Consider the following 14,278-nt stretch of genomic DNA (forward strand, 5'->3'; position numbering starts at 1 on the left):
TGGATCACGGCTATCAACTTGGGTTCACCAAGAGAACACAAAATATGGCATGCTCGTTCGCGATTTGAGCAAATCGAAAGGGGTTTCCATGCCTTGCTAATTGCTGTACGGGACCTTCTGCACTTTCCTTCTTCTTTCCCTTTCCACACTCTCCTCTTTTGTCGTTGCTTCGTTTTTGCTAACTCATGAGGTATTCTCGTGGTTCCTCCGAAAAGCCAAGAAGCTTTACCTTGGCGCTTCTTCCTCTTCGTAAAAAAAAAAAAAACCAATCTGCGAGACCGTGAAGGTGTTTGTTCTGCTTCCTGAAGTCTATAATTAGCACCAGCATCTGTGCTGCGGAGCAGACATACCTACAGCGGTTTACTTGAAAGCGGCTTTCTTTTCTCTTTCACACTTTACTTACCTGGCGAAATCGGTTTCTCTCCTATTCTTGAAGTAAAAAAAAAAAGAAAGAATTGAAGGAAGAGGAGAAACGCAGTTTTGAAAAGGGTTGCGTTGCGCATGTTTCTTTTCTTTCCGAGTTTTTTGCCTCTTTTTGTTGTTGTTCTCCTTCTTTCTTTGACCTTCTTAAGGGTTGCAAATATATCTGTGGAATAATTCTCATTACCCACGTGATTCGCTTTACGTTCGTTGTTTACGTTTCTGTTCCTCTCTTTATATCGATTAAGCTGAATTCAATTTACACCTATTTATCCGTGTGATTCTCTCTTTGTGTCTCTCGTTCAGCCAGACAACGGCGCTGGGCGAGGTATCGGCGGAATCGTTTTAATAGTTTTCTAATCCGCGGCGCCAGCGTAGCCCCTCTTTTGTTGTTGTCCGTCTTCACTGAGATTGCGCACTCGGGCTCACGTTTTTGACTTTACCCAAAAATAAAAAGGGGAAGGAGAAACAGGATCGAACGAGAAGTGTTACGTCACCGCGTCACGGAATCGGTGCCAAGAATGGGAGGTGCGCCGAGTCGAGAGACGCTGGTGCGCCACATCGTGCGTGACCCGCGCGTGGGGTCGGGTGGTGCATCGTCCACAGGTGACGCATCGGCTAACCTCTCACAGCAGCCGGAAATTGTCCTTATTCCGCTTATTCCAGATTACTTCCCCAGTTCGGCCTCGCCGCTCTTTCAGCAACTGGTACACGTGCGGCGCGAACCGACCGTCTCCTACTACTACCGCGATGCGCGTAGCACCTTCACGGAGCACACCGTCGTGCACAACCACATCAGCTCCGACAAGGAGTTGTACAACTGGTACATGAGCCTGAGCGAGCAGCGACTCATGGAAACGGATAACGAGCTGATTGCGTTGAGTCGCGCCGGCCGCGTTGTGTCGCCAGTGCCGTGCGCGGTGGCGTTTGTGTGCAACGCACAGGTCACCGCGGCGGCGGCGGCAGCAGCAGCAGCGACGGCAAACACGAGTGCGGCCTCCACAGCGTCCCCACCTGACGGTACCGTCGGCCTGAGCAGCAGCTCGAGAAAGAAGGACTCCGCCAAGAGCAGGCAACACCGCCGTGGAAAGCAGGGCGACAGTGGCGTCAGCAACGGTTACATGACGATTGAGAACACGGTTCGTGTGCCACACCACACGCTGCGTGTACGCATTTTCGGTTTTGTGGGAGACACGCGATTTTGTCCTCCCTCGATGCATCCAAACCATGCCGCTAAGTCCCCAATGTGCCTGACCATCTTCCTGTCAAAGAGCACTGGCGGCAATCACCGTACGCAGGTGACGCTGCTGGCCGCCCACACGTACATGACGCAGCTTCAGGAGATCGGCATCTTGCACCACGCTGATAAGAGGCTCCTGCGGCCTCTAGGGACAGCCGCATCCAGTATTGATAGCGGCAATGTTGATGTTCGTTGCACAGAAACGTCCCTCTCACCGGTGCCCTTGGCTGCCGTCTCGACGGCGGATATGGATCCACTCGCTGGGCTTCGCGGTGGCAGTGCAGGTGCCCAGACGCACTTTGCCAAAGCGAACTCGTGCAGCGATCCGTACACGGATCCCTATAGTGCCGAGGAGCACACAGACCCATACGGTGTCGACGGGTACGAGGGACAACACCAGCAGCAGCAACAACCCATTGCCCGCTCGTCACCTTCTGGTGGGTCCAACGTCCCTTTTGAAGGGCTTGGCAGCACGTCGCCGTCCCCTGCGATGGAGGTGGCAAGTGAGGTTATTTTGCGGCGTCCCATCGAGGTGATTGTGCACCGCGCGGATGTCCCCGCCCTCTGCTACGTGCGCGAGTTGCGCGCGCGAATGGACCAGGACGCACGGACAGCGGTCGATAGCCCTGGGACAGCATCAGTCCCGGCTGCTGCATCTACTGCCATCATCGCTGATCGCCTTCACGATAATGAAGAGGAAGTGAAAGGGCGGGTCGATGAGGTTGCACCCACTCGAGGTGGCAAGAGAAAAGGGAGCCGCTCACGCAACGCGCATCCCAACAATGCGGCAATGCGGAATGCGGACGGGACGTCTACGAGACGAGGCGACTCTGCTTCCCATTTGTTGGGAGGGGTCCTTGTGGGTGACGATGACGCACCGCATTCGTTGAAGCGTCTCATCCATACCGTCATCAAGGAGGAGGAGCTCCACGGTTCGATTGATGCGGAGTCGATGGGACGCGTGCTACTGTGGGCCTCCCGCGTCTATCTCGCGCACATTGAGCAGCTCGTCGGCGGGGAGGCGGCAAAGCTGCGGCAGGAACTCGCCCAGCGAAATCTGCGCGAAAATCCTCTCGATGGCACGCTGTTGCTGTCCGAGGACGAGCCGCGGCCACCGAAGACGCTGCCGGTTCCAGGCGATGTGTGGATCACCCCACACGACACCTACGTGGAGGTGCATGCACACATGGACAGCAATCATGGGGGCGAGGTAGGCGATGACACGGCGCGCAGCAGCGACCGTCACCTCCTCCGCCATGCGGCGGAGAACTGGAAAATGGTTTCCGCTGGCACAGTACTGCGTTACGTTGCGGATGGCGCTCGAACTCAAGTGCCCGGCGGCAACGCAGCAGCAACGGCGGAAGAGACCGCCGCGGCAGCTGCGACATCTCGAGGAGCGTGGCTAGTCTCGACGGGCGAGTATGCGGAAGACATTTTGCTTTCCCTGTGCCGCAGCGCGTGCCACGCTTCGCGGCGTGCGCCCCCGACGGACGAGCACTGGCTGCTGAACCGCGAGACGACCCTTCCGGAGGGTCTCACAGCGGGACTTCTCATCTGGCGTGAACCGGCGGCGGGTCAGGTTGTCTACTACGGTACGACTCCCGAGTTCCTAAAGCAGTGGGTGCTGTCCGGTGTGGATGTCGAGGCGGCTTATCGCAACCAAATAAAGAAAGTCCACGGCAGTGGTGATGACATCGTAGGTGGTGGGAAGCATGCAGCGGCGGCCATCAGCACGCAGGAGGAGGAAGGGGATGTATCGCGTTCCGTAGGAGACGGCGCACAGGCGGCGTTAATGCGGCACTCCACCTCCATTGCCGTTACTTCGTCTTCTGACGCCGCCGCGGCGAACACCACCGCCGCGTCTCGGGGCCTTCAAGGCTCCTGCGATGGAAAGTCGCCCGCGAATCGGTCCGGCGTTTCCAGCGGCCCGCATGGAGGCAGCAGCGGCAAGGAGCGCGCGAAGGGCTCCGGCTCGTCGTCGATGGCGCTCTACAGCGTCCACACTGGATTTGTGTGCACACCCGACGAGGAGGCGGCAAAACCGATGAGCTCCTCCTCGACGGGGGCGTTGTCGCCTGCCGGGAACGGCACAGCTGCCACGGCAGTCGACTTGAGCGCAAAGGACGCCGCACAGACTTCCACGCCGCGTGCGGGGTCGCACCACCTCAGCAGCTCCGTGGGCCGCTACGACGAGGCGCGGCTCAGCCACTCTCTGCCGGCGTATCAGCGGTCGACCTTCGCTGTTCCGGTGGCGTCGAGCAGGTCGCTTGTGCGCACGCCGAGCTCCGCCGCGTCGAGCATGTCTAGCCCGTCGCACTCCTACAACAGTTTGAGCAACGTCGGCCAGCCTCTATCTCTGACTGGCGAGAGTCCCAACCTGCGCACCGCCCACCAGCAGGAACACCCCGCGATGGTGAATTTGGCCAATGCTTGTTGGATTGGCCTCCCCGATACAACGTCGCGTGACGGGGCCAACACACCAACGGTGAATGTGGTGGTGAAGCAGCGACGCAGCGTGCGCTTAACGCCAGGCACCTCTCTTCTCGATAACGCCACCGCACCGTGCCATCCGGCGCTCCGCAGTGCACCAACGCAAGGCAGCACGAACAGCCAAAGCAGCAGCTACGTCAGTTCCCTAACGCGAGGAGACGCGCTAAGCTCAGCGTACGCCACGACCACTACACAGCCCATAGCGGAAAGATGTTTCACTTCGGGTACCGCCGCGGCTGGCGTTGGGAAGTCCGCACAGGTGGCGAGGGGATCTCTCCCCATTCACATCTTCGGATCCCGCGACTCGAGCAGCGAGGACCGTTCCTTCCGTCAAGGCGGGCACTCCCCTTCCACACAGGAGCAAAGTCGCTCGCTGCTGCGCGGCGATGACGCGCTCATCTCACCCGCCACTGCGACGCGCACCGACCCCCTCACTCGCCCGCCACCGCGGCAGTCAGCCGCAATGGACATATGTCCTGGCCAGGGTCGTCACCACGTCGGCACCCCGGTGGAGTCGTCGCCGCTGACGTGGGCGACGAGAAGCAGCGCCCAGCCGTCGTCGATGCGCGGTGCCTCGGTGACCTTCGCAAGCGGCTCCGCGCGGCACAGCTCGCTGCTGCACACGTCGCACTACCAGGAGCCGTGCCAGCCAGTGCTGAGCCTCCCGGGGTCCTTCTCGACGTCCGAGCTGCTCGCCAGCAGCGCCTCGTCGGCGGGGTCATTTCCGCGCAAGAAGGAGGCGCTGCGGCCGCCACCGCTGATGTCAGAGGCGGCAATGCTAGCGGTGGATGGCAGGGCTGTCGAGGAGACGAGTGCGCACGTGTCCACGCCTGTGCCGAACGCCCTTGGCACCAATGCGGGGTCGCGCAGGAGCGCATCGGGCGCGCAAGCAAACAGAAGCCTTATCTTTACACCCCCGGTGGCCGCTGCAAAAAGTGATTATGCCCCGATGGAGGCGAGACGCTCGGGGAGCAGCAGCGCACCTCACACGCCGCGGCATGACAACATGAGCGACAGCGAAAAAAGTTCAGTTGGATCGGGCAAGTACCCTTGGGACTGGCGCGGTATCCCGTGGAACTCTTAAAGGCGAGTACTGTGGCAATTGCTTCTGGGCTCTTCATACCTGTTTTGTGTATCTCATCGTCTTCATAGGGGGTTTTGTTGGGCCGCCACCTTTTTCATGTTGATGTTTTTCTTTCCCTTTTTTCTGTTGACGTCGGAGCGCCGGACAAGGGCGTGTGTCCTTTCTCGTTTCCTCAGGGCGCTGTTCTGTTTACCCGTGTTACAGCAATCTCGTGAGTTCTCTTGTTTCGTGTCGTTTTTTAAGCATCACCTTTAAAAAGGGAAAAAATATTTCGTGAGGTCCGTTGTACACACACACACCCGCTGAATCTCCAGCAGAAAATGATTTCTTTTTGTAGTAACTCTGCTTATTCGTATTATTATTATTGGTATTATTTGGGCTTTCGAAAAGTGCATTCGCTTCCACGAAGCAGAAGAAAAGAGAGTTTTCTAAAAAGAAGGGAGAATCGCGCATTGCAGCCTCAATTGGGACGTTGCCCGGCGAAAAGTGTGCGGCATCCAGTTCACTGCTGTTTCTCGATGTGTGTTAACGATGATTTCTCATTATTTCTCTTCTTTGGCGAGAGCCCGTGTGCGGTCGACTGCGCTCGCGGTATCTTCTTCAATGCAGTGTAGTAACCAATCATCGCCAAAGACGTTTCCATCATGGCTTTGTATCAAGTCACCCTTATCGAAGATTTACGAAAGCGCTCACCCTCTTCATCACGACCAAAGGCACGTTCCTTCATGAAGAAGAAAATCAGTGGGATTTAAATTCCTCGAGAAGCGTTCAAATGAATCCGGCAAACTCGTATCCTGACTGCTTATGTGTATGGCGTGGGTAAAACCACAAGGCGTGAAACCGATGCGGGCACAGTCATCGCCAGATACTCACCTCGCTGGGTCGAAGCGGTAAACGTGGAAAGCGGCTAATTTAATGACCCCATTGTGGTTCCATCGTGGAAAAGAGAAATGAAAGGAAGGACACGAACAATTAAGCTGTAATTCTATATTTCACCTTTCTTTCCTTCCTAGCAGTTTTTGCAGTGATCTTGTTGTGAACATTACTGATCGCGCACTTGGCTGCTGCTGCTCTGGCATTAACCTGAACGTAGATACTGCGACTCTCGAGCGTCTCAACAATACGTTCTCGTGGCTGCTTTGAAGGGTGACGATCTTTCTCTCTCCCTTTTCTTCTGTTTTTTACGACAGGCTGCCAGCACGTTGTCTGTTGTGCTTCCTCATGAGCAGTTGTGAGGAAGTGCCACCTGCTAACGGGTGAATGCACATGCATTTCAAACGTGGAAGGTGAAATCCTGCGATGCACCTGAAGCTTTCCCAGCCGGTGGTTTTCGCGATCTGAGGTGTCCATGGGGACATTCGCGCTTCTTTTTTCAAGCCCCGGAGACCTTCTCTACTCCACAAAACTTCTCTCGTTGTTCTTTCAGCTTGCACTCACCTTCGAATCGATTGCGTACGCCGACGCACCCACACAAGTTTTTCTCAGCTTCCTGCTGTTCGTGTATTTCGAGCAACGACTTTCAACCTGAGGGATTCGCCTTGTTGCTCCCCTCTCCCTCCCCCTCTCCCTCCCCCTCTCCATTACTCTTATAGTGCAGATGTCTCTCCAAAGTAGTTCTTTGCCAGCGCCACCATCGGCTGTACCATCAGCGAATGATGAAGCCGCCGCCATTGCAGCAGGTTACGCGCAAGGTCACATCACGGTATATTACAGGGATTGCAAACGGTTGCCTAGCATGCAGTCCGCATCCACAAGCACGTCCATAGGTGCGGATGCTCCGTCCCCCGTGTTCTCGTCACACCGACACGACACCGCTGAGTCTCTGACACAGCTGGGTGACTTTCGTTTCCTGCCCCACCCAACGTACGCGGGACGCAGCGGGAAAACGCTCAACAAGCCACTCTACCTGCACCACTTAATGACGTGAGGAAGGGTGGGTCGCTGCTTCTGCAGAGAGAAAAATCCATTTGTCCTGTTTTTGCGTTTCAGCGCAAAAGCCGTGTTTTGTTTTGTTGTGTTGTGTTTGATGTTTGCAGCGGTCTCACGGTGCTTTCGCGCTGTTACAAAGGAAAGAAGTATATATATATATGTATTGGTTTGGCGCGATGCCGGTGAACATACTCACCGTATTTTTGCAAACACACAAACATCATCAAAAAAAAAAAAATAGAATCGATGAGCGTTCCTCCCACACCATCTGAAGCCATTTGCTTCAGCAAAACGAGCGTGTTGTTTGTCGCGAGAAGGATCTGCACGCACCACCACAGAGCAGGAGTGAAGGTTCTCTCTCTCCCTCTTCTTCGTCTTGTCCCACAAGTCCGCTTCGTTTTCTTGGCGCTTCTACATTCTACTTCTTCTTACCCGTTCTATCTATTTGCCGTTGTGGCTGTTCTTGTCATGATGCTCGTTGGAGGTGGAGAACTTTAGGAACGGGGGATAACGGTTTGGTTGTGCGTGTTTTATCACACGTGCATCATCGTTCAGCTACACTGCTGTAGGAAAGGGAAAAGGCCTTTCTACCAAAAACTCAAGTAAAAAGGAAAACGTTTTCCTTCAATGCAATGAGCTCCCTTTCGACAGCGTCACAGCCGTCATCGCATGGGCGAATGGTGGAGATTGCGGTGCAAGATCCGGAGACCGTGCAGGAACGCGTCTTCCGCTGCGCATTGGAGCCCCTGCGTAGTCACATGCGGTTCTTTGAGCCCATAATCGCGAAACAGATGAGCGAAGTCAAGACGGCTGCTGCTGCGTCGCCGTCGGGCACCACGCCGCCCCTCAAGTTGCGCGCCAAGTGCGATCACCGCACCTTCGAGTGGCTCCTCGATTGGATGAACGGTAAGGCGCCTGCCATGACGATGCGAAACATCGTGAGTGTCACGTTGTCCTCGCACTTTCTGCAGATGCAGGCGCTGGCTGAAGAGTCGCTGCTGTACCTCCGCACAAACCTGTCCACCATTGTTTCCTCCCACATCGACCTGATGGCACTCCCTGTTGATTTGGTGCTGCGGCTGAGTCGTATGGTGCAGGACGGCGACCTCGCAGCCGTGCTGCAGCGCTTGTATGATAGCAAAACCTCTACGCACCCGAATCGCGCCTTCGTCGCCACGGTGCTGCAGCATTACGTGTACTACCTTCTCGGTCTTGAAGGCGAGGGCGACGACGGAGACGACGGTGCAGGTGGGCCGCGCTCCGACAACGCAACGCCTGCGAGCGACAAGAACGCTGCAGAAACACACGATACAGCCAACGCTTGCAGTGGCGAGGCAGGCTTACACCTGAGAAGCTCATCGGGTCTGCGTTGGTGTCGGTTGTGCGCGATGCTTGTTGACCAGGCAGAGATTCAGCGCCTCACCCGTGTTTTTCAGCTCTCCGCACCGGAGTGTCCGGCGCAAACGGCGATGGAAAGCGGGTCTGCACCCTCTACCTCGAACATCTCTCCTTCACCATCGTCCTTTCGGGAAGGTGCGGCAGCAAATAATAACGGTTCCAGGACCAGCAAAGGCAACGGCCGCAACCACAGCCGCACGAAGGATGTGGCGAAAGGAGCAGGCAAACCTCCCACCATCCGATATGTGGGCCCACGCGGAGAGGTCTTCACAACACACGCCGAATCACGGCGTGCGTTGCCGGTTGTGCTCGAGGCGCCGCCGCTTTTAAAGTACGACCCAGCAGCGACGGCGGCCGCCACCACTGCCGCCATGATGCAACTGGAGCGGTGGGCGTGGCGCATCATCGGTGCCATTCGCTACGTCAGTTGTCGACGTTGTTTTCATCTCGTGCCGCTGGTGGAAGTGTCGACTCACCATTGCTCAAACTTGCCGCATAAGTTTGCGTCGCCCGACAACGTCGCTGGTGATGTGGATCACCTTGTGCGTTGGTTTACGTACTGCGCTGAGCAGCGCGTGTACGCGGAGGAGGGCGGCCTCACCCCTCTTCTGTTCAACGGACCTCGCCGTGTGCTGGCGGAGGAGGTGGTGGAGGTGCGTGTGGGAGCCCCGTCGGAATCTGCGTTGTTGCCGTCGAAGTCCGTAAAGAACGGTGGGAGTGGTAGCGATGGAATTGTCAATGGAAACGGTGCCCGCAGCACTGCTGCAGCGGAGAGAGGGGGGAAGGACGTCGCATCGTGGCCCAGCATCGCCGGAGCAGCTTCAAACCAACCCATGTCCTTCTGGGCAAGCCAACCCTTCTATGTGGCGGAGGTGATGGACAAGGGCATCGTTGACATCGATATTCAAAACTACGTGGAGCGGCAGCATCGATTTCAAGTTGAAGCGCAGCAGCGCAAAACCTCTGCGCTTTTCAATCCTCCACACATGCGTCTCGCGAGCTCTCCGATGGCGGGGCAGGGCGCCTCAATGCCGGCGCAGTCTCCTCAGTTTGTTTCCAGCGTGAGTGGTGCGAGCAGCAGCGGTAGCCTCAACCGCGGGAAGGCGAATTTGAAGCCGAGAAGTATGCGAGGCGGCGTTCGAAGCCCTTATGGATTTTGAGCAGCTTTTTGTGGTGCTCGCTGTCGTCTGCAATGACGCCAAACGATGAACTCGATGCGCCTTCTTTCGGATCCATTTTGTTGTTGTTATTTTCGAGTTGTAGATATGCGTGTCGCCATTGTACCTGACATGCACGTGTGATGCTTGCCGCGACGTTGACTGTACTTTTTTTTTCCTTCTTCAATTCCATGCGTTTTGAGCGGCTGAAGCTCGTAGATCACCGCCTTTGACGCCGTCCCTGTATATTCTTAACGCATAAACTATGTATAGGAAGTTTAGAGCCACCGCACGCGCATGGCGTGAAGGAAAGCTCGCACTTGCGTGTACGTCTCTACGTACTACAGATCCAGGAATCCTTGTGGTCTTCATCTTCGAGAACATAAAGGCAAACGAAAGACTCGAAAATGCAGATGCCATCATTTTTGTCGTGCTGCTCAGCTTCCTCGGATTATCAATATAAACTCATTCTCGTCTCTATTCTTCTTTCCCTTTTCACTTCCTTGCGTTGTGGTTCATTCTGTGGTGCATTCTGCCGACTCTGTTCACGCCACAAAGATTTCAAAGAAAACAAAAATGTCTGCGCGTGGGAGTCAGCACATCGTGTGAGACTTCAACTGTACGTAGACATCTCGTGGTGCTCTTGCCTTCCTTTTCCTTTCCCTTTGGTCTTGTTGCTCATCTTTTGTTGGACGGGGAAAACATGATCCACCGTCGGCGCGTCATTTGGCGGCCTTACTGCTCGTTACAGGTGGCTTTACCTCTCGGCAGTGTTCCTGGGTGCGTTCCCCGCCGCCACATCCACGACGCGCCGTGCAACGATCAGGGGAAGCAAACAGCTAGAGGTACAGGAGGCGCACCTCACGACAACCGTAGCGCATTGCTTGCAACCGAAAACGGCACCACAACTCATCGCGGCGAGCCATGGCGTGAGTGGCTTTCAACGGAGCAGTTGCAGCGAATTGACACCCTCACCTACCTGCTTGGCCACTACCCGCTGCCAGGGACGACTACCGCTACCGCTGCGTCTGCCCAGGGAGAGTTAAGGTGGCGCAAGGTGCCGGATGAAGAACCTTCACCGGCATCTTTCTCCTCAACGGCAACGGCGCTACCAGTAGGCAGCAACAGCAGGACAAATCCACCCTTGCGTGTGAACGGACCACTCCGGGCGAAGAAAACGAAGTTGGCCGCCCTTAACGCCCGTGCCCTCCCGCCGAAACTCAGTACAAATGGCGCAGGGGTGAAACGTGAATCTTCCATGTTGCCCTCCCCGCACAGGAAGTCGACGAGCCGGTTGTGGGCTGATAACGCTTCCTCACCACAGCTCTCCTCCTCCACCTTCTCGGTAAGCCCCGTAGAAAAAGGACCGTGTACCGCCGTCGAAGTAGTCGAGCGGCTCGCGCAGCGGTGGCTGCGTACGGATCGCCGAAAGCGGACACGGCAGGTGAAGGCAGATGCCGCGGAAGACGCCGCCTGGCAGGCGCTGCTGCAGCATCCGCCGCACCTCTTCGCAGACGACGCGGCAGTGTACGCGCGCTTTGGAATGGGTGCCTACGTCAGCCCAACTCTACCTGGCTTCACCGGGTTGTTTCGTCAGCAATGGCAGGACTTTCATGTGACAGAGATGGTCATGACTCCTGCCGATTCTACCGCCGGTGCCGACTGCGTGAGCAGCAGTGCCACTTCCCTCTCACCTAATGGTTCGAAGGGAATGTTTTGTGATGCGGTGCCTCTTTCACGACGATTCAACTTTAGCATTCCACCGCTGCCCGACGAATTGCTTTCCGGCGAAGACGAGACTCCTACGCGTGAAAGAGGCGACGGGGCTGGGGAAGAGCCAGATCTGTCCTTTTTTGCCGTGGACGTGAAGCAGCGTATTCAGGAGCTTCGGACGCAAGACGTCCGCGAAAAAGACCGTGCAGCTGTGGCCGAAGTGCTCCTGAAAGAAGAGCAGCGTCGCGCATCGGGTCCTGAAGGGTCTTCATGCAGCGACAGCGAGCACGGAGAGACCGAGACGAGCGTCCCGTCCGAGGCAAACCCGTCAAGAGCTGTTACGGCACGTTTTGCCGCCAGCAGCGCTGATTTCGATGCGGCCGGCGCCGACGGCAGTGGTCGTCACTTCCTGCAGTGCACGCTGCACAAGCAGCACATAGCGCACGGCAATGCGCTAGCGGTTCTCGCGCAGACCCTCCGCCTCCACCCCCGTAGCATCAGCGTCGCCGGAATTAAAGACTACGTCGGCGACACCGTGCAGCGCGTGCGGCTGGAGAACGTTTCCCCCTCCTCCGCCCTCGCGGCCAACAGCCACTTCCGGCAAAAACGACTGAGGATGACGCTTTCGGACTTCTCGTACGAAGCGGCGCCTCTCTTGCCGGGTGACCTCTTCGGCAACCAGTTCCGCGTGGTACTGCGGGATGTGGACGTGCCGAAGGGTGATCTCGCCGACGCCATTGCCGCGTTTGCGGAGAAGGGTTTCCCGAACTACTACGGATGTCAGCGTTTCTCGTGGTTTGCCGGGCGGCAGGACGCGGCCTTCGCGCTGCTGCGCCACAACTGGCTCGCCTTTGCCTTTCTGTTTCTCAACTTCACCGGCAAGGACCGCACTCTGCGCGAGCTGCTGCAGCGGCCAAGGAAGTATCCCCACCCTACCCAGGACGAGTACCGCCGTGGGGTGGTGCGGCGTCTGCGGCAGATCTCGATCGAACCAGCGGATCTCGACGTCGCCCCCTTTCTCTCCTGTCCGCTGCTCAACACCCCCCTCACTCACGTCGACGGCAGGCCATTTGGCGAGGTCGAGGAGTTGATCTGCATGCAGCTTCGGGAGGCGTACTTTGACTTAAACGCGCAGAGCCGCCGTCTGACGGCGCAGCGGTTGTCGAGCTACCTGTGGAACCAAGTCTTGACGCTTCGCCTGCACCACATGGGCGGAGAGAGGGTGCTGGACGGCGACGTCGTCGCGCCAGCTTCTTTTCGCCAGCTTTCAACCGATGTGGACGACAGACAGGACTGGTACCACGTGTTTGGCGACCATGTGACCAGCGAGAACCGTCACCGCTACACCATTGAAGACGTTGTGCATCCCGGCTTTTCCTTCGACGCCATCGCGCTGCCGGACAACGTCATCGGGGCCTACTACGAGCAGATCTGCGGCAAATACGCGCTGGATTGGACGGCGCAGCACTCCCGCTCGGGACTGCGCGACTTCCGCGAGCCGCCGCGGCCGATCATCCGCAAACCGCTGAACCTCTCGCACGCGTACAACGCAGAGACGCGTGTGCTGACGCTGGAGTTCGCGCTCGAGCGCGGGTGCTACGCGAACGTGGCGCTCTCGGAGCTGATGAAGTCGGTGCGGTGCATCGGCTCGGAGGCGGTGACGTTGCTGCCGCTGCCCGATGCGCTGTGGGGCACCTTCGGCGAGGAGGATCCCGGCCACGTCACGACCCTGCAAGACATCTACGAAGGCTACGAGGACGGCGTGGGCTTCATGAACGACGAGGCGCCGGTGGAGCGTGCGAGGGAGTCGGAGACGAAAGTGTGGGATCACGACGGTCCACTTTTCCGTCCTGCCTCGGACGATCCGTACCGGAAGGCACACCGCTGGGGCAGCCAGCACCTCCTGCGCAACTCGGAGCGGCGGGAGAAGGAGGCCGAGGACATGAAGCGGATGCTGTTTGATCGTCCGCTGGCGAAGCAGCTGCGGGAGGGTGAAGTCGACACGTACGCTGGCCACATCGTCCCCCTCCCGCCAAACGCATCGGCGAAGCAAGTGTACGCAAAGGTGATGCGCCGAAAGAAGCGTTACGCGGGCGCACCCAAGTCGGTGACGCGCATGAAACGATCCACGTCGCCGTCGTCGCACCGCCACCGCAGCGGTGGCGCCAAGAAATTGCCCTGCTTTCAGTCGCTCAACAAGAACTCGTGGAACTTTACCTGGTAACGTGGCTGTGGACGTATTCGGAAGGCTCTTTCGAACTAGGAAGCTTTTTGTTTCTGCTTTGGTCACAGCAGTAAGAGCTAACAAGAAACGGTGATTCACGTTTTGCTCTTCGGTGAGCACAAGCGGTGCTCTAACGATGAATGAAACACTGCAAGACCACGAAGAGGTAAACCGTTGCTCCTTGCGCTAGTCTACGTAGCCCACGCTTGTTTCGTGGAGCAAGTCAGTCTTTCCCGCGCTCTCGGACTTAGAGAAAAAGAAACTGCCCGCCTTGCGGATTTGCTCTGCATAGGTGGAATCATTGCGGCCGCACGCGGCGTGTAACAGGCGCTTCGTGAATGTCCTTTCGCAGCAACGTCACTACCTATCTTTGCCTTCTCTCCTTGCCTCCTTCTCGATCTTCGAGGACGCATCGCGCTGAGCAATTCACGATAAATACTTCTAGTTTGTTTGGCTCCGTCGCTTCCGTTGAAGTGCACGCAAGCGTCATAGATTGTTAGCGTGGTGCCCTCCCTTCCCCCCCCCCTCCTCCCCTTGGATGCAGTACGGGAAGGGACTCGCCGTACGCACACCATTAATCAAGAGCACCCCAGAGGATTCTTCTCGTACTTGACGCGGACGAC

The 14,278-nt window shown here is 57.2% G+C and overlaps 3 protein-coding genes across 5 annotated transcripts; all 3 read left to right on the plus strand.

The window, feature by feature from the left end:
- Window positions 1-188: 188 nt before the first annotated feature.
- On the plus strand, window positions 189-5,234 carry ABB37_01637 (hypothetical protein; the record flags this gene model as incomplete). Of its 2 annotated transcripts, none has more annotated exons than XM_015798220.1 (1): window positions 189-5,234. In XM_015798220.1, exon 1 carries the CDS (start codon window positions 942-944, stop codon window positions 5,232-5,234), a length of 4,293 nt encoding a protein of 1,430 aa, XP_015663740.1. In that variant the 5' UTR covers window positions 189-941. The 2 variants fall into 2 exon arrangements, with proteins under 2 accessions (XP_015663740.1, XP_015663741.1); XM_015798221.1 differs by having other exon boundaries at window positions 214-5,234.
- Window positions 5,235-5,841: 607 nt separating this feature from the next.
- Window positions 5,842-9,721, plus strand: ABB37_01638 (hypothetical protein; the record flags this gene model as incomplete). Of its 2 annotated transcripts, none has more annotated exons than XM_015798222.1 (1): window positions 5,842-9,721. In XM_015798222.1, exon 1 carries the CDS (start codon window positions 7,796-7,798, stop codon window positions 9,719-9,721), a length of 1,926 nt encoding a protein of 641 aa, XP_015663742.1. In that variant the 5' UTR covers window positions 5,842-7,795. The 2 variants fall into 2 exon arrangements, with proteins under 2 accessions (XP_015663742.1, XP_015663743.1); XM_015798223.1 differs by having other exon boundaries at window positions 7,652-9,721.
- Window positions 9,722-10,274: 553 nt separating this feature from the next.
- Window positions 10,275-13,655, plus strand: ABB37_01639 (putative mitochondrial tRNA pseudouridine synthase; the record flags this gene model as incomplete). The annotated part of the gene is made up of 1 exon (XM_015798224.1): window positions 10,275-13,655. Exon 1 carries the CDS (start codon window positions 10,422-10,424, stop codon window positions 13,653-13,655), a length of 3,234 nt encoding a protein of 1,077 aa, XP_015663744.1. The 5' UTR covers window positions 10,275-10,421.
- Between the last annotated feature and the right edge of the window lie 623 nt (window positions 13,656-14,278).

Source organism: Leptomonas pyrrhocoris (assembly GCF_001293395.1).
Source record: "Leptomonas pyrrhocoris isolate H10 chromosome Unknown, whole genome shotgun sequence".
Classification (NCBI taxonomy): Eukaryota; Euglenozoa; class Kinetoplastea; order Trypanosomatida; family Trypanosomatidae; genus Leptomonas; species Leptomonas pyrrhocoris.